Source organism: Nipponia nippon, unplaced genomic scaffold (genome assembly GCF_047370975.1).
Source record: "Nipponia nippon isolate SJK-2023a ecotype South Korea unplaced genomic scaffold, ASM4737097v1 scaffold_5, whole genome shotgun sequence".
In the NCBI taxonomy this organism is placed as follows: domain Eukaryota; kingdom Metazoa; phylum Chordata; class Aves; order Pelecaniformes; family Threskiornithidae; genus Nipponia; species Nipponia nippon.
Genome location: NW_028262369.1, coordinates 17,179,976 through 17,198,719, shown reverse-complemented (window position 1 = coordinate 17,198,719; position 18,744 = coordinate 17,179,976). Strand labels below are relative to the sequence as shown.

The 18,744-nt window shown below is 55.5% G+C and overlaps 1 protein-coding gene across 1 annotated transcript in view; it reads left to right on the top strand.

Annotated features, from left to right (window-relative positions):
* The window catches only part of HS3ST6 (heparan sulfate-glucosamine 3-sulfotransferase 6), a 40,986-nt gene extending 22,551 nt beyond the window's left edge, over window positions 1-18,435 (top strand). Inside the window, exon 2 of the mRNA XM_087732553.1 lies at window positions 17,472-18,435. Coding sequence (XP_087588679.1) covers window positions 17,472-18,090 — 619 coding nt within the window. The 3' untranslated portion in view covers window positions 18,091-18,435. The remainder of the gene's footprint in view (window positions 1-17,471) is intronic.
* The last annotated feature ends 309 nt before the right edge of the window (window positions 18,436-18,744 follow it).

The window sequence follows — 18,744 nt, the reverse complement described above, 5'->3', positions numbered from 1 at the left end:
TTAGATCACGCTTGCTGATGGAGGCATTGCTCTGTTTGCCGTGAGCCAGGAGAGGAGCAGCTCACTGGGGAGAGGGGCTGGAGGTCTGGGTGCCCCTTGCTCTGCCGCCACACGGAGCTGGGCAGCACCCGGGGGGCTCAGCCGCGAGCCGTGGAGGTGGCAGCGTGCTGGCACAGCTGGCACAGCTCTCGGGGGAGCGCCATCTTGGCTGGTCGTTGACTTCCCAATTTTCAAACATAGAAATGAAAATTAACATATTCCTTCCTGTAAGCGCGTAAAAGCTGATGACTGGAAACAGCACAAATTAAATTAAGTACGTATTATCACTGCTGCATCAGTGGAAAAGGCGGTGAAAGATTTACTCCTCTCCTCTACAGGGGCAGAATGAAGAGCAGCTTTCTGCTTCTGCCAGCCTCCACGTTTCAACCTCCGCTGCTCTGCTGGCCACCAGCTTCTGAGGGCTTAAGACTGTCTCGAATCTATATGATGACACGTAATAACATGGGAGCAAATAATGTAGCCTTTGAATTCCTCTTCCCTCTTTCCAAAGCCCCAAGCCTGGGGCTTTGCAGAAAGGCTTTGCTGCGGCTTCTCTGCCCCGCTTTGCCAGGGCTGGGTGAGTCCCTCCTGCGCTGCCCTGCCTGCTCCGGAGGCGGCACTTTGCCCAACCCGAGGGTCTTTTTCCAATTGGGAAGAGAGGCTGTGGCAGCGAGACACACTAATGTCGTGGGGCTGGGGTGTGCTGGGATGCTTCCTCATTTTTTTCCTCATGAAAAAGGCAATTTGGGGACAAGCCAGCAGCAGGCTGTCCCCAGAGGCTGGCGTTACCCTGGGGTCTGGGGTCAAGACTGTGACCCTTAGGACATCTGGCCTGGCTGCTGTTATTAACTGATGCCCAAAACCTGGCAGAGTCTGGCCCGTGGCTCCAGGACTTCCCTGCTTATGAGCACAGCTCTGCCTAGCGTGGTTGGCAGGGACACCTGCGAAAGGTGGCTCTGCCTGGGGAGCTGCTTACTGGGAAGATTATTGAGAGTGTTTCCAACTTCTGCAAATGATTTTTAGTTGCAAGGAGCATGTTTCTCGTTCCTCTGCAATGCTGAACACCCAAATACGCTGGTACTGAGCGGGACCTGGGGAGCCTGAAGCCCAGCAAAGCTGGTATGGATAGGGCTGCTGGGTTTTGGACCATGCTGGAGTTGCCTTGCCCTGAGCTGAGGGCAGCGGTCAGGGTCCCAGCCGCCACTCAGCTGCACTTTTTCATGGAAATGTGCAAACTTCCTATTTTTGATCCTTGTCCTCCATCAAATCCGTCTGGAATTGGCCGGTGGGATCAGATGTGGCTGGGGGAAGACGGGCAGACAGCTGGGCAGACAGGCAGACAGACTATGTGATTGCTTAAGCCACATTTCCTTAGGAAGCCAGGCTAAAAATAATCAAAATCCAGTCCTTTCCCACAAACAGCTCTGGTTGCCACAAACCAATGCTTTTCCAGTGAAGAAATGTTTTGTTAGAGAATTCCCAGTTGTTTCTGCTGGAGGGAGGGAAGGAGGGAGGGAGCACTGACGCTGGGACGAGAGACCTGAACCTGCCGGGCTGCGGATGGAGCCCCTTCATCTCTGCCCAGGCACCTTGGGCTCATCCAGCGCAGGCGATGGGGAGCTGGGAGCTGCCAATGGCTCAGCCTGGGCACGGAGCTGGAGAAACCCCCGTATCCCCTGAGCCTTCCCCATGCCTCCGCAGCCCCTTTCTCTAGAGCTGGAGAAACAGCTTTTATTTTGCAGCAAAGTACGTAATCCACCCACGTCTCCCTCCTCGGTGGGGGATTTCCTTCGCCTGGGGACCAGCTGAACTGCAATGCAAGAGGAGCGGGGGGGACAGGCTGCTGCCCCGCTGGGTGCCCAGCAGCATCCCCAGCATCCTGAAGCCTTGTTTTCCGAGCTTGGCTGGATTTCTAAGGCTTCTCCCTTATCTGCAGAGGAAACAGTTATTAGCTCCCATGTGATGGGCTGCAGATTGGGGAGAGAAGTCCTGCACACGCATGGAAGTGGCTGAGCAGGTTGTCAGGGAGAACAACCATTTGGCAGCCGCTCTGGGGGCTGCGAGCTGGGCACTGGGGCTCCTCTCCCAATTCCCTTTGCCCGGCTCCTGCTGGCATTTCGACACATGCCGTGGGATGGAATGGCACGGAGCAGCTTGGGCTGTGCAAACGGTGGTGGCTCACGTCACCGCTGCGCTCTGGGGCAAAGCTCGGCTCTGCTCTTTGCCAGGGAATGGGGCTTTTTATGATAGCAAAAAAAAGAGCTAAATTTGTTTCCCATCTTCCCCCAGGATGTATTACAAATTTGACACAGATGGGGAATCTTTTTTGTTTCTGTGGAAAACTGGATGCATTTTCCATTCCAACAAGAGCAGCATAACAGCATTCGACCTGAGACAAACACCAAACAAACTGTATTTCTGTTTTTTGTTGTTGACGGAGGCAGGGAAGGCAGACGAGCTCCTCCAGCGCAGAGCCATCATGAGCTGTAGCACATGTAGCATGTGCTTTGCAGCGATGGTGACCATTACAAGGGGGTTTTAGGTCAAAGTTTCCCCTGTTGACCCCCAAAGCCAAGGACGGAGGGTGCAAACTGCAGCACTGCTGCAGAAACTGGGGGGATGCAGGGGTTTGGGCTGGTGGATGCTGTCGCGACCTCTGCTCTGGGGAAGGGGCGACAAGGGGATGGTTTGCCATTGCCCAGGGGCTGTTGGGAACCGTCTGGGCTTTGCTCTCCAGCTGAAGGGTGAAACCTCTGTCCTTTCCGATGCAGTTATGGCTCCCTCACCCTGCTCGGCTGGGGAAGGCAGTGAGGAGGAGGGCTGGGTAACCCTGGCTCCATCCCTGCCTCCTTGCAGGCAGCTGTCTCGAGGAATTGGGGGGTAACCATCACCTTCGGATGGGTTAACCTGGGGGTAACCTGCTGCTCTGCAGAGCTGCTGCCTGCTCCAGGGCATCAGGCAGCATGCAGGCAGCGTGCAGCCGTGCCTCCTGCCAGGGCTGGGCAGGCAGCAGCCCAGCGATCACCCGCTCGAGCTGTCAAAGGCATTACAGCAGCACTGGGGAGATGGGAATGGCTGGATCCTGCCTGCAGCCCGGCCACGGCTGGGGACCAGGGGGGTCTGTGATCGCAGCACTGCTGCCTCAGCACATTTCTGCCCCTCCTGCCTGCGCGCAGCTGCGGCATTGCTGCTTCCCCGTCCTCCCCTCTGTGGGCAGCCCCCCTTGCCCCACACCTGCAGTGGCTCCCGGGGCCACATGCCTGTGGGACATCTGCTCCCTGCCCCGAGTCCCCCGGCAGCCCCACAGAGGGTCCCCGTGCACCAGCCGAGAGCTGATGCTGCAGATGATGCCGCTCATCTGCCAGCTATTGAACCCAGCCCAGGCACCCGCAGAAGTTTGTCTAAGCTCAGGTAATTGCACCAATATGGTGCTTTTCCTCCCTTGGGCCAAACCCTACAGCTCATGCATCACTTTGGGCTGTTTCTTGAAGCTGCTGCTTGCTCAGAGCAGAGCTGGGCTGGTCCAGTGCCATGCAGTGAGAGTGGGACTGGTGCTGCTGGCTTCTGTCACCCCCCGGTCCCCTCTCCTGTCTCCCCTCTCTGTGTGCAGCCTGGGGCACCCTCCTGCTCAAACCCAAGTGCCAGCAGCAGCTGCTGGCAGTGGGTGTCCAGCACTGGAGGGTTTTGATGCTGCGGGGCACAGCGTCCCCTCATGTAGGGGCAGCGTGGGGGATGCTCCTGGCAAGCCGAGGTGTCGGCAGGCTGGGATGGAGGGTCGGGAGAGCTGGGGCAGAGTGAGGCACCAGCTCGGTTCTCCTCCTTCGGAGGGCTGGGACAGCAGCAAGCAGGGGATCCTGTTCGCAGGGGGATTGAGGTGCGCAGTGACCGGCGATTTCAGCGAGCATTAGGTTCCCAAATACCTTTGTGGGTCTGGCCAGAAGAGCTTAAAACTGTCACTGGAAACTGTGCTGATGGATCCCCACGGCTTCGTTGCAGACCTCAGACCTGGCTCCAGTTCATGAGCGAGGACTGATTTATGTTTTTTTAGGTAGAAATGAGACAGTTTTGGATGCGTTTCAGAATGACTCGTGGTTAGTTTGAAGCTGAAGCTTTGAGCAGGACTTGGTGCTTGTTCAGCAGGGGAGAGCCAGACCGGGAAAGCATTTTTGCAGAAGCCTCCATGAAATGTAGTCGGTGGACACGCCACGTGCTAAATGGGCGCACAGTGATGGGAGAGGCGTTACTCTGATGGCAGGGGTCGGGCTCTCACCTCGCTCAGAGTATCTTTGATTTCTGAGTCATCAGATCCAACCAGTGCAATTTTAAACTGGATGTGGAAGGTGCTGTGGGCAGGAGAATTCCATTAAAATTGCTTGTGTTGAATTTGCGTGGTTTAAAATAGGGACTGTGTGCCCGGCTTTTACTGCTTGATTTACCTACTGGAGTGGGACCCGGGGTCCTCAGTCAGGGAGATGCAGGGAGACCCCCAGAAGCATCATGGCAAGGGCTGCACCTGCTATGGTCCTGGGTCGTCTTCTCCCAAAGCCACCCCAGGAGGAGCCGTGAGAGGAACCTCAGCTCTCACCCTGGGCTCAGACCCCCTTTCTTCAGCCCTGGCCGGGTCCGTGTGCCATTGTGCGCCATGGTGCTGGGGCAGAGGAGCTGAGCATCCTGGAGGCACCCCAGGGAGGGAGTTTTTCTTCATTCTTTCTGCTGGCGGCATTTTCCACTGGCTGTCCAGTTTAAAGCCTGGGCCAGCTCTCCTTTCCACCTGACCCCCCTCATTCACGGGGGAGACCCAATACCTGGTGCAGCGTTTGGGTACGCTGGTTCAGAGGTAACGTCTGGTGGGTTTGTGTGTCAGACCATGGGGGTTTATGGCCAGTTCGTTACTCTAAAATGCATTAATTGCTTTCTAATGAGCATCCAACCCTTGGTGATGCCAGCAGGACCCAGTGGTCCTGGCACATGGCTTCTGATCCCAGCTCTGATCTAGGAACCAGAAAGTGCGAAGTTCCCATTTTTGTCCATTTAAAAGAAGAGAAAAGGTAAAAAAGATTTGAAAATGTTGGAACAAATTATGTTATAAGTTGTGAGGCTGGGGCGGATCTCTTCCCCAAAAGCTGCTAGGGGGTCCCTTCCTCACCCACAGCCCAGTGGCTGTGCAGGAGGTGTGGCTGGAGGATGGAGAAGAACACGGCAAAGGGCTCTCTCCTCCCGGGAGCATGAGCCGGAGGGGGACAGCCAGCCCTGCCGGCGGTGGCCTCGGAGCAGCCATCTGGACAGCCCGGCAGCCCCTTCCCCATTTCTCTGCGAGGGTCTGGGCTGGGGCTGGGCGAGGCGGCGGGGCCAGCTCCATACTGAGATCAAATAAACACAAATACACTGAAATTATTCATGGCTCTGGGGACTTGTCTCGATGCCTCGTCAGCATCTGCTAATCAAATCAAAGCAGCTGTCAATTCACCGGCCAGCGGGAAGGTCTCGCTCTGGCAGACGTGTGGATTCCTCCTTTCTTCCTCCCTCGCGCGGGTTCCCGCTGCTCCTGCACCTGCGGCGGGGCTGGGACCAGGGTGTTCAACATGGGGCTCCTGCCCACGCGCCCTCCCCAGGGCTGGGCAGGGCTGCCCCGGCTTCCGGGGATGCCCCTCGCCTACATGCTGTGATCGAGGCAAGGAGGGATCCCAGGGACCCATCACTGTGGAGGGCAGCGCAAGTCCTGCCACCGGCACTGCGCCCTGGCTAATTAGTCTGAGCTAATTAGCTGAGAGCTTGTGGCTTGGGCTGGCATTGCTCATGGGCTGGAACTGCCTGCAGCCACTGTCCCCCAGGATGTGGCACCGCATGGCTGCGGGGGGATGGATGCACTTGAAATACTGGAGGATTTTGCCTCAAATTTGAGTATTGCAACTCTGCGGCATGGTGGGTGCTGGGGTGCAGTTGCCCTGCAGGCAGCTGCAGAATTATAGATAACTCTCTTTTTTTTCTGTCCCCTCCCAAAAGCAGCGGACGCTGCTGTGCCGTGCATGGGGTTAAGCCATGGGAGGGAAAAACACCGTCTGCCCGTGGGCACAGAGATGCTTGGGGAAAACTCGCTCGTGCATTGCAGAGGCTGCATGCGGAAACCCCTGCGCAGGAGGAGCTCCCGGGGCAGAGGCGAGTGCGGCTGCAGTGCTCGGTGCACGGTGGGTGCACGGCTTTTCTGTCCCTGGAGCATCCAGACAGGATCTGGCCATAGTGTGGCTGCGTGGGGTGAGGCGGAGTCGCAAGGGTGAGGGAGGAGGTGGTCAGAGGGATGGGTGTTGCACCGCTCATGCCACGACCTGAGAGACCTTGATGTCCTTGTGCTTTCTCATTTGTCTCTTAGGAACTGCTTTTTAACTAGAGTTGTTTTCCTTTTGCCCACTCGAGCATCAGGAAGTGGAAGAATTCCCATTTCTGCTGGCCATGTAACTTTAAACCTGAAAAAAATGAGGTTTTGTGGGCTTTTTATGTCCTTCCTGTGCTCTCCTCCATCTAGGTGGGAAACGGAACAATCAGCCCATTGCTGCAAGAGGATAATTTAGTGAAAACCAATATGTGTATTTTTTATTTGTAATTGAAAACAAAGACCTTAGACATACTTATAGTGATCTCAGGGATTTTTTTTCTGTTTTTTTAAACAGCAATAAATTTTGCATCTGAACAGCCTGCCAGAAGCGCACTGCCTGCCTGGAGTGCTCAGGCTGGGGACAACTGGTCCGTAAAAAAATAGCTGGCCATTGGAAGTATATAAGTATGTGTTAATCGTGTTATGTCCGTCCGAGTGGCGTGTGCCTTCTCGGCAGGGCATTGTAATTGCCTGGGTTAGTGGGGTGCTCTCCCAGAGCAGCGGCCGGGGGGCCCTTCCCCTCCCCAGGCTGTCATGCTGCGGTGATGCAGAGCCCCAGCCTGGCAGCCCCGTGCAGCTTTAAGAGCAAATTTTCCTTATTTATTGGAGCGCCCAAGGATCCCAGTTACCAGAGGTATAAAATTTGTCACTGGTGCCTCTAGTCTGGTTGCAGAAGAGCATAATTTGTGTTTCACTGCGCTCAGACAGCAAGTCAGGTCATAAAACACAAGAGGCATGGCGAGGAGAGAGTGTATTTAAAAGGCTGATTCCGCTGAAAGGTGTAATAATCTGCTGGATTACTTGCCAGGGTAGCTGCAGGAAAATTTACTGCCTTGGAAAGAGATTATCAGCAGCCACTGCTGCCAGCAGATTTCTTCCTTTTCTTTTCTAAGAGGAAGGAAGCTTTTCATTGAATTCCTGCTGCTCGTGCCTGTGAGCGATGCTCTCCCCCCCCGCAGCCAAACCACCACATCAGTTCTCACAATTTAGAAGGGAAAAAAATAATCCCAATGATGCCAATTTTTATCCTTATCTCCCCTCTCAGGTGTGAGAGGGAAATTCGAGGCTGTGTTTGAATTATACTGGTGTGAGCTTACATAGGACCCCTTGCCTGCTCGGAGCCTGAAGGTGCTGAGCTGGTAGAGGGAGGTCGGGTCTTGCCGCAGGGGCTTGCTCCAGAGGCATAAAGATGAGAGGAGGTTTGTTCCCAGGCAGCCCCATGCCTTGCTCCCAGGCAGCCCCTGCCTCTCTCCGTGGTCCAGGGCTCCAGGAGCATCTCACCAAGCCCCAGCTGCAGGAACAGGCTTTGCACGGGTGGCACCGGGGCTACCTCCACCACGAGCCGAGCAGAGCCCCCGACCCTGAGCATCCCCTCCTGTGAGTGGGAACAAAACCTGAGCATCTGCATCCCCCCATCCCGGGCAGAGATGAGCTGGTCCCTGGCAGAGAACGGAGCTGGAGCAGCTTCCCAGGCTGGAGCTCAGGGCCACTCATGCGCCAACTTTGCAAGTCCTTCTGCAGCGCCCCCAACCATACGCTGGAGGGACCAGACCGGGGCTTGGTGGGAGCGTGTGGGGGGGTTGGTTTTGTTTGATTTCATTCCCCTGGAAGGGAGGAGGGTGGTGGCGGGCCGGGGCAGCTAACCCCTTTAATTGTGTGCAATGAAGGCTGACAGTGCCGAGGCACAGCCTTTAAAAGGGGTACTGAACCTTTAATTCCTGAATAAATCATCTCCAGTCTGTTGCTCCTTCATCTGCAAGCTGTTTGAGCGCGGGTACATATTCACTGCTGGGAAGGGTCATTTGGAGATCAGAGCCCTCGATTGACCCGGGTCACAGGCAAGACACCTGCCACAGGCTGTCCCCGCGCCCCTGGGGCCGCCGGGAATCAGGAATCAAAGGGACACCGGGGAGTGAGCAGCAAGAAGAGGATTTCTAATTGCTGCCGTGCAGACGTGCTTCATTCCAGAGGGATGGAGAGGGCTGTGCGTGCCCGCTGCAGCCCTGCCCTTGCCTTACACCGGCCCCAATCCAGCATCCCACCAAGGCTGGGCACACGTCAGCCCACCCTTTCAGTAGGGTTTTTGGGGATTCACGTAGCTATTCTGTTTCTCACCTGTTTTAGCCCAAGCAGTGGGTTCAGCTGCTTTTTCACTAATGGTTGTTCGAAATATATCTTTGCTTGTGGCAAGCGAAGTATTGCTCCTGGGAACACGAGGTTGGTTTTGCTTCAGGTCCCCCTCCTGTAGCTGAGCACTGCAGGCGGCACTGTCCTGCCTGTCTCTGGGTGAGCTCTGGAGGTAGCAAATGTCCCCATGGACTGTGGGGTGCCCGATGCTCACTGCTGCAGCTGTGGGCGATGACTCCAGCGGCGAGCAGGAGTCACAGGGTGGCCGTGGCTCTGTGCCTTGGCCAAGGAGCACCGCCTTCAGCAAGAGCATGGGGGGACCTGAGCAGTACCGGCTGTGACGGGTCCCTGGCAGACGTCAATGAGGAGTTCAGTGGCTCTGCATTTTTGGGGTGACCCCATGCAGCATAGCTCCACAGCGGAGAAGGGTGAGGAGGGACTGCCTCCTAATCCCATGGATGAAAACAGACGCCAAGCAGCCTCTTCCTCCAGCGTTGTCACTCCTGAGCAGGGAAGGAGCTGTGCCCTTATTAGCTCTGATTTCTGCTTTTCATAATCATATGCCGTTATGTGCATTCGTCGGGAGCCCTTTGGCCCTAATGACCCTGCTGGAATAACCATGCAAAGAAAAAACTTTCAGGGCCTTGAGCTGCCCATAATTGCAACCCCCAGCCATTAACATGAGCACAATCGCGATGCAAATGCCAGGCAGTGGAGGGGAGTGGGCGTGGGTCTGTGTGGGAGTGGGTGCAGGGGGCTGCAGCTGCCCCGCAGTGTTGGGGGGGGGGAATGGCCTTTTTCTCACCTTCCTGCCAGGGCTCAGGACTTGAGGTGCACAGAGGTTTGGATAGATGGACAAAGCAGCCATGGTTTCCCAAATGGCCCTGGTTCTTATCGCGGTTAATAACTGGGTGTCGGGTGACTTGTGAAAGCAGCCACACCATTAGAAATGCTAATGAGCTTCTTCCCTTTCCATGCTCCACATTCCGTTGATCTTCACGCTAAATAGGTCAGAAAGCCAAACGCAAAACTCCCCAGCTCCTGGCCCTTCCCGGAGCCTCCTAACAGACTCCATTGCTGCCTCCTCCTGCTTTGCAGCCCATGCCCTTCACAGGACGAAGCAGCCAAGCTCTGCAGCCAGCGAGGGAGCCCCTTGGGAACGGTCTGCAGGGGCTTGGACCCCATGGGGAGCAGCCCTGCCTGGTGGCACCACCCAGCCCATCGCATTTCCCTTCTCCTCTGAGCCTCTTCTGCAGCCTGGCCTGGCTAAATCCCAGTCCAGGGACCCTGTCTGCTTTGGTCTGGTGGTGGGAGAGCTCTGGGTTCCTTTGCATTGGCTGGACACCCTCCAGTTGTGGTCCTGGGCTATTGCCCTGGTAAGAGGCTGCTTGGGGGCAGGAGGAGATGCTTGGGGCTGTGCAGGGATGCTCCAGCTGGGAGCAGGGCTGCTGCCGGACCCGGCAAACCTCTGCGATGTTTCATGTATCAAACTGTAATTAGGAGCAAAGGGCAGGAGAGTGCAAAGGAGCATTAATAAATTATCTTCCTTGTTGTTAATTGACGTGTCTCAGAGTCAGCTGATCGTTGAGCCGAGGGCTTGGCTCCCCTTCCAGGCGCATCACAGGCTTGTTACTGCCATCATTAGCATATTCAGGTTTCCCTGCTTAAAGCCAATTAGCTCCTGGCCAGGCCTGATTGGGAAGCCATGGCCTCATTTGCACATTTTTGAATTGGTGAAAGAATCAAAAATAATGGAGGCAGGCCTGGGATGGAAAGCGCCTGGGGGGCTCTGCCTGCTCGGGGAGGTGCTGGCAGGACCTGCTGCCTCCTCTGAAGGGGCAGCGGGGAAGGAGAGGGGGAAGATCACAGTAATTAGGAATAAAAAGGACCATGGCCTAATTTGCTCCCGGGTGGCTTGCTGGCGAGTTCAGCCTTCCGTGCCTTGCACTGAGGTTCAACAGATGCCTTGGTGCTTCCTCCGGGAAGAGGAGGTGATGGAGGGGACTGGGGTGGGGGGTCAGCATGGCTGCCCATGTATGCCCCCCACCCTGCTTTGGGGAATGGGGGGTCCGGCATGCCCCCCCGGCAGCCAGGGTCTCCTTGGCAGAGCCAGGAGCAGGGACACGAGGCTGGATCTGTCCCCCCTGACATCCTATCCCCCTCGCTGCTTTCTCATGCCTTGCTTCCTAGCAAAGGTGCTGCTATTTTAGCTGCCTTGAAGGACAAGGCTGGTATCTTAAAGTCTACATAACTGGTTCCAGTTTAACAACTTCATAGCTGCTGTGTAGCCACAAAGGCAGCCTTGTCCCGCCGGGTGAGATAAGCCTGTTGGGGCGATTCATATGCAGATCCGGGTGGTACCCGATGTCTGCTGGGAGAGGATAAATCTGTCCCCAAGCCTTGTCCCCCTCTCCTGGTTCCAAACTGTTTTACATTTACACAAAAAAGGTTCTGTCCCCCATTGAGCCCGGTCCCGGGCAGCCTGTCACCCCGCCTTTGAGAGAGGAGGTCCCCTGGAACCGCAGCCGGACACCACTGGGTGCCCCCTGCCCAGATGAGGCCGGGCTGGGGCGGGTGAGCGGAGCTGTCATCGGTGCTAAGCTGGGCTGTCCCGGCCAGTTTTGTCCCCCACGTTATCCCATCGCCCATCTTATCGCCTTGAAAGAGTCACTTTCTTTGGCCCTGCAGAAAGCTCTCAACCATATCCCTTCTGGCAGAAATCCCCTTGCCTTTCACTCGCTTTTGGCTTTTGTTGGGAGCTTTTTTTGTCAGTGCTTGTTTTTTTTAATAATAATGGAGAAGGGTTTTTTTCCCCCCTTTTCTCTTCCACTTTTGGTGATAACATAGAACCTGCAAGCCCTGATCCAGATGGCACCCATCACCCAAATCTGCAGTTTATCTGGGGTTTTGGGGCCTCACTTCATGCTCCTAGCACAGGTTGGACCTGCATCCATGCTAAAGATGCTGCCTGGTGTTTTCAGGTGGGATGAATTATGGGCAGAGCCTGTCCCACACGTGAAGCTGCCGGGTGAGCAGATGGTGTGGGTGCTAACGCAGGGATGCTCTCGGGCTGTGAGCGCTGCCGTGTTTCTGTAAAGGCCCTTGGAGAGATGGCTGCTGCTCCCCATGCAGCCCCGGCTGGAGGTGCCCGCTGCAGGCATCGCTCAGCAGCTGGACGTGGTGCAAGGCACTGGCGTGGCCTCCAGCCCGGCTCAGACACACATTCCTCCCCCAGATCCTGCACGTGGGATGTTCTTGGTTTGGAGTCTTATTTATCAGCAAGGCGGTCCTCTGACAGGCGCATCCATTACTTCATGCTCTCAGCTCGGTACTGGGAGGAGTTCTTCATCGTCTGCCACAAAATCATCCTGGAGTTGAGGAATCATGAACCAATTAACCCTGGAAAGTTATGTCAGCCCAGGTTTTTGAAGTCTGCTTTGATTACCTGCCTGCTATGGCTGTTAATCTGTATTTAATGCAGCTTTCTGCATTTTTATCAGGGTTGTAAGTTATTGCACCTTGCTACCTCAAGAGAGGAGGTAATTAATCCAAACGAGGGCCCCTGGGAGCACAGACGTAATCTGCAATTTCCCATTGACTATAATAGAGGGAACCTCCAGGAAAGGTCTAGCAGCCCTTAGAAACACACCTCAGCTGAGAGCAATTAGGGGGTGTTACAGACTGGAGCTTGTTGGCTCGGCCCTTCGGTGACTGGTAACCGCAGCCCCGGGTTGCGCCTGGCTGCCTGTGCGGAGTACAAGGTGGTACAGCAGTGACCACACAGCCTCCAAGCGAATGGGTACCACAGCTTGGAGGGTGAGGATGGGTCACTGGGGTGAGTGGAAAGGAAAACTTGGTGAAATCATGAGCGAAACGGCTCCCGGGAGGCTCTGAAGTAGATGGTGGCATTTTCTATCCCTCTCCATGACTTTGCTATTTTCTTTAAACGTTAACAGTTTCACGTGTTGATATCTCTACGTAGGAAAGCCCATCTCTGATGCCTCTCAAATGCCAGTTGTTGTACTAATTATTAAAAATTGAAATTTATCAGCTTAATAGAAAAATAAGAGTTTTATTCCTCCTCCTGGGCACATGGTCTCCTCTTGAAATACAATTTCCCTCCAAGGCTGCTGGGGTGCTCCTCCATTGCACTGTCGTGTACCTGTAGGCGACACTTAGCATTCCCAAGGCGTTTTCTTAAGGTCAATAAGAATTAACTGTAAATTTAATTAAAGTTTCCAATGCTTGTGCTGTAGTGGAGCATAACAGAAGCCTGGTCTGCTCTTTGCCAGTTTAAGCCAGATCTGGAGGGAGACAGGGGTTATCAATAATTAACTGGGGTAATTTAGGGGAAAGTATTAGGGAGTTAATGAAAGTGTGAAATAGCGTAATTATCTTGCAAGTAATTGGGAGTGATTGAGCTGCTGAGGAAGAGGAGGTGTTGCACAATTAACTGCTCGGAGGCTGCTGTTCCCCACGCGGTCCCGGGATGACGTTGGGACCCGGCTTCTCTGCCACCACCCTGACCCCAGCAGCTGGTGGCTCCGCATTAACTGAGTGCGGGATCGAGGGTTTAAAACCAAGTCAGCGGCATCCAGCCCACGGGGGGTCATGTACCTGTCGTTCCTGTTGGAAACAAAGCTGTAGATGTGTTGGAGCCTGTTCGAGGGTCTGCCTAAATGAGAGAGAGCTTATGGCTCTGATGGAGCAGCCTTGGGGGGTTTTTGCATGGGACATCGCTGCCCCATTGCTGTCCCCAGTGAGGGGACCGAGTATGTGGCTGTGCTGGTGAGGGGAAAGGTCTGTGCTCCCTACCACAGATCATAGGATTGGGAGCCGGTTGCCACTGCTACAGCGGTACCTGTGCAAACAGAGTTGGGAATCCCTGCCCCAACACGGGCTTTTATTAAAAATTTTATTTCAATTAAGCCTAGGATGGTGTGGTTGGCTTTAATTAAAGCTGGTGCTGCTCCTATGTGCTGAGAAGCCCTTGGTCAGCAGGATGAGTGCAGGGAAGGTGCTGGTACTGCTGGGTGCGGGTCTCCTGGGCTGCCTGCGGTGAGTGGGGTCCTGGGGGTCCCCCTGCCCCACAGACCCCTTAGGGACAGCCTCGGCACTGTGGGGCTCAGCCTGGCCCTTGCTGTCCCTCTGCAAAAAGGAAGAGGGGGGGTAAAATGGCTTTTGTTGAAATATTTTGGCAAAACCTTTGCTGGGGCATCCAGACTCACGTTGTTTTTCATGGGTGCTGTGTCAGGGCTCTTGGAGAGCACCGCTGTTGCAGGGGCAGCTCATAGGTTTCCTCTCTGGTTTATGTTCTTGGGAACACCATGGTGGCAACTGCAGCAAACCCAAACCATCGTGTTTTACGAAAGCTGAGCACAGCCATGAATTCCTGAGCTCAGGTACAATTGGTGCTGGTTTGTGGAGCACAGGCTGAGAAAATTGACTCTCCAGGCTCTTCGATCACATCATCCCAAGTGTTTGCTGTTTGATAATAAACATTTTATTGCCCATTGAGGAGAGTGACAGTTTTAGGTTTTAAGCCCATGTTTGCTGAGAGAGGGTTTTGGGTGTGTGAGCAGCGCAAGGAAGGAGCTGTTTTGCTGTACAGAAATCCCGGTGGCATCCAGGGAAGCGCTGCAGAGTGGCAGAAATGCCTCAACAAGTCGCCTGGAGAAGCTGCATGAAGCAGCCTGGCAAACCCTATGGCAGGTTTCTGAACATAATTAGAATTAAACATACTTTGCTGGCTTGGCTCGGGTGGAGGTGAGGCCCAAGCAGCAGGTTGGAGGTGTGCGAACAGCAGCATTTGGAGATGTGCGGTTGGTTTTTGCGTTGCTCCAGGCAAGCGCAGCAGGGAGGGGATGGGGTGTGGGGTGCAAGGGCCTGATCCTGGTTTGGGAGGGCATTTACCAGCAGGAACGCCGGCAGTCAGCCCCTCTGGTGAGCGTGGTTATTTGGGGCAGGGGGGAAAGGTGCTGAAAAGGTTGGGGAAAGCACCCATCACTGCCCCCAGGACGCATGTACCCCCATGTACCCCCGAAGGGCATCCCACCTGCCCGGGCGCTGCTGGTGCCAAATGGAGAGGCTGGGCTGTCGAGTGGTGATGCTGGGGATGAGAAGTGGCTCTGAAAACACTGGCACTGTCAAAAAAAAAAAAAAGGGGGGGGGGGAGCCAAGCCACAAGTGGCTTTTGCCTCTTGTTTGGGGGAGGGAGTTGTTCGGGGCCCAGCACTGCTAGCAAATGCTTTTAATAAAGTGTTCTTTTCTGCATCCAGGGGAAAAAAACCCCCAAACCTCAAGCCTTTTCCCATTACATAAGGAACAGATGCTGCTGGGCAGAGCCCTGGCTTCCCCACAGCACAGCCCCGGCTGCTGCGTGGCCCGTCCCCTCCCGCCGTGGGGACCCCGCTCCCCTGCCAGGCACAACCCTCTGGTGCTGCTGCTCCGAGCAGTGTGATGGGGATCCCTGAAACACCCCGTCCCGCCCCAAAGTGCTGCTGCCAAGAGCCGGCCCTGCTGTGGGACCCAGCTGCAGCCCGGCGGGAAGCTCCATCCTCATCCTCCTGCTCTGCCAGTGTTGCTGCAGGGATCCCCCAAGCAGGGTTTTGGAGCTCTCACTGCCCTTGGGTGGGTTGGCTTGGCCTCAGACAAGCAATGTTAAAAAAAATCCTTATCCCACCTGGGTGAGGGAGGAGAGGAGTGCGGGGGCAGGCCAGGGAAGTTCCTCTCCTTTCCAGCGAGCCCCAAGGGACACAGGGTGGAGCAGCCCCAGGGATGCAGGGGAGACCCCAGGGGGAACCTTGAGTTTTAAAACCGGAATTCTTCCACGTTGAGGCAAAAGGGAAAGTGCTTGTAGGAATGAGTCTGTCCAGTCCCAACTCTCCTTTCAGTTAAGTGAAATGTCTCAGTTAGACTTGATTTTTTTTGCTTTATTTTATCCCTTGTCATAGTTAATATTCAGGTATCGGTATTTTTTCCAAGAGACTTCCTGATCCCTGGAGCTCGTCCTGGGATGCCTCTGGGTGTGGAGCAGCTCAAGCTGGATCCCCATGGGTTTGCTGACCCATTCAAGGGATTTTGTGCCAGGACGGTGGATGTTTGTTGGCTGGATGAATATAGGCATCTACACAGCAGCTCCTGCACAAGCCATGTCATTGCTTGGTGCCTCAGTTTCCCGTTGTAAACCAGCGCTTGCCTGCTGGGTTAAGTGCTCTGCCAGCTGCTGAGAAAAGTCCTAGGTGGGAGCAAAGGACATGCTTATTCTGCATATGTATTTCTGTGTGCACACAGACATGTAGTTTTTATTTCAGAAGAACTATTCAAGTGGTTTGGTCACTTCCCAAAGTATTAGGCAAACCTCTGAAAGCTTCGCGTCCCCTCCCTGTTGGAGAGCAGCCTCCTGCTTGGGACAGATCCAGTGCAAGGGCAGCCGCCCAGGTTGGGTGGACAGCAGGGCTGAGCCCCTGGCACCAGAGCAGAACACTGCTGTGCTCCGAGCAGAACGAGTTTCCAGCCCAGGGCTTTCAGCAAGAGACGCCTCTGGTTTAGGTGGCTGGGGAGGGGGAGCATGCATGTCACCCTGAGCACGATGGAGGGAATGGGGACCGTGGCTTGTGACAGCACAGAGGAAATGAAGCTGTTTCAATCCCAGATGAGCCCCATGAAGAGCAGGCTCCGTCTCTGCATCCACATGGGGGTCTGTCGGCAAGGCCTCCTGTGCAGGGTGCCGTGGGAGTGAGCTGGTGGGACGTGGCTGGGACGCAGCAGCAAGAGCTGCCGGTCCCCTGGTACATCTGCACTGTCTGCCAGCAAGGGAAACCGTGGGGAACAGCAGCAGCTTGGGGTGGCATTGCGTGTCAGGGAGCCACGCTGGGGACTGTGCCCGCAGGGAGCCGTGGGCTGCCTCCCGGCTGGCCCTGCAGTCTTGGCTCGGAGGGCTCTGCCGTTGGGGAAACCAAGTCCCCTCTTCACCAGGATGGCCAGAGGGAACGTGTCCACCCCCAAGAAGAAAGGGGACATAAAGTGCTCTGGAGGATGTGGGGGGCTCTGGGGCAGGTGCCTGTGCTGGTGGCAGGGGGGGACCCGTTCTGCAGCCCCTGGCTCTCCTCATAGGGTGACATGCCTGGGTAATTTCTCCGCCAATTAATGCCTCATTAAAGTGCACGAGGGAACAATCAGGGCAGTGAATTTTACACAGCACAATGGCTGGGCCCTGAGAGGTTTTCTGCCTTTTTTAAAAAAAGGAAACAGTCTTTTTCTGGCCTTAACTGCTTGCTGTCTGGAGGCAGAGGAGGTGGGAGCCTTGGTGGGCATCTCCATTCCCAGCCGCTGCTCGGGCTTAGCCCACATGGGTGCACACCCCTGTGATGAGATTTTCCTCTTTGCCACCCTGTGTGGCAAGTCGGCACCTCCAGGCCACGTAATCTGTCTGGAGGCTGGGATGAAAACCAGCCCTGTCCCAAAACGTGCGTGTTGAGATGCTGGTCGCCACCACTGAAACTCACTGGGGTGGAGGAGGAGGAGGCAGGCGGGATTTCCAGGGCTGGGAAGGGGGTCGTGGGAGACCTCTGACGGGGACCAACAGCCTGCGAGTGCCCTCTGGATGGTGCTGCTGGTGGGGCAGAGTGACAGGGAGTCCCTTCCCGGGGACAGACCCTGGGGGGACAAACGGGAGGCTGAGATGAGGTGAGGAAAGGAGAGACCCAGACGGAGGGGCTCCTAGGAGGGCTTTTGAAGATGAGGAGGTGACCAGTGGGGTGTGACAAGGCAGTGTCCCTGGCTGGCAGGAGCGGAAGGAGAGAGGCAGTCATGGTTGGGGAGCCCCTGGGCATTTCTGGCCAGGTTTTGAGGTTTGCTCCTGCTTGTCCCCGTTGTGGCATCAGGTCTGAGCAGCCATGCCTTGAGCTCTGACTGTGTCCCTTTCTCTCCCCAGGAGCCTGATGCCACGGACACTGGAGGGGCAGATCACGATGGAGAAGACCCCCAGCTACTTTGTCACCAAAGAGGCTCCCCGGCGCATCTACAACATGTCTCGGGACACGAAGCTGATCGTGGTGGTGCGCAACCCCGTCACCCGCGCCATCTCGGACTACACACAGACGCTCTCCAAAAACCCCACCATCCCCAGCTTCCAGGCCCTGGCCTTCAAAAACATCAGCACGGGACTGATCGACACAAGCTGGAGTGCAGTGAGGATCGGGATCTATGCCAAGCACCTGGACAACTGGCTGCAGTACTTCCCCCTCTCCAAATTCCTCTTCGTCAGTGGGGAAAGGCTTGTCAGCGACCCAGCCGGGGAGATGGGCCGTGTCCAGGACTTTCTGGGTCTCAAGAGGGTGGTGACGGACAAACATTTCTATTTTAATGAGACAAAGGGGTTTCCCTGCCTGAAGAAGCCAGAGGGCGGCAGCAAGCCCCGCTGCCTGGGGAAATCCAAGGGGCGGCCACACCCTAAAATCGACATGCAGGTGGTCCAGCGCCTGCGGGAGTTTTACAGACCCTTCAACATGAAGTTTTATCAGATGACAGGGCAGGACTTCGGGTGGGACTGAGCCATCCATAGGGCACGCCGCCGTGCTGGGACCTGGTCTGCCCAGCAGTGTGCGGGGCCAGCACTGCGGTCCAGGGATGCTCGTGGCTGCTGCGGTCCAGGGATGCCCGTGGCCGTCCCGCCAGCAACCTCCTCCCTTCATTCTAATTTATATCGGACCTTTTCTGGTGAGAAACGGACCCTTCTGGAGTAGAGAGAAATATTTAAGAAATAAAACCACAGATGACCCCTCTCCCCTCCCTGACCAGATTAAATATTCTTCCATATAAATCTTGCTAATCTATATTAACTGTGACCATTCTCAGTGGCGAGTGGGAGTGTGAGAGTGCGTGGGTGGGTGCGTGTGTGTGCGTGGGTATGACGGCTCTGCCATCCACAATAAAAGCTTTGGAAACCAGTTGGCCTCTGGGGTGTGCGGCCAGTGGGCTTTGGCTAAAGCAAATTCCGGTGCTGAGCACAGGCAGTGGCTGCTGTCGAGTGGTGCGTGAGGCCGGCCGAGCAGCAGACCCCAAGCGTGGGGTGTGTTTTGCAGACAGAAAATAGTCTGCAGGAATTTCCTAGTTAAGAAAAACAATTAATGGCAGTAGTTTTGAATAAATGCCAGGTCTGGGGTTAGGGAGAGGGAGCTGTGTATCACATAACTTCTTATGTTCTT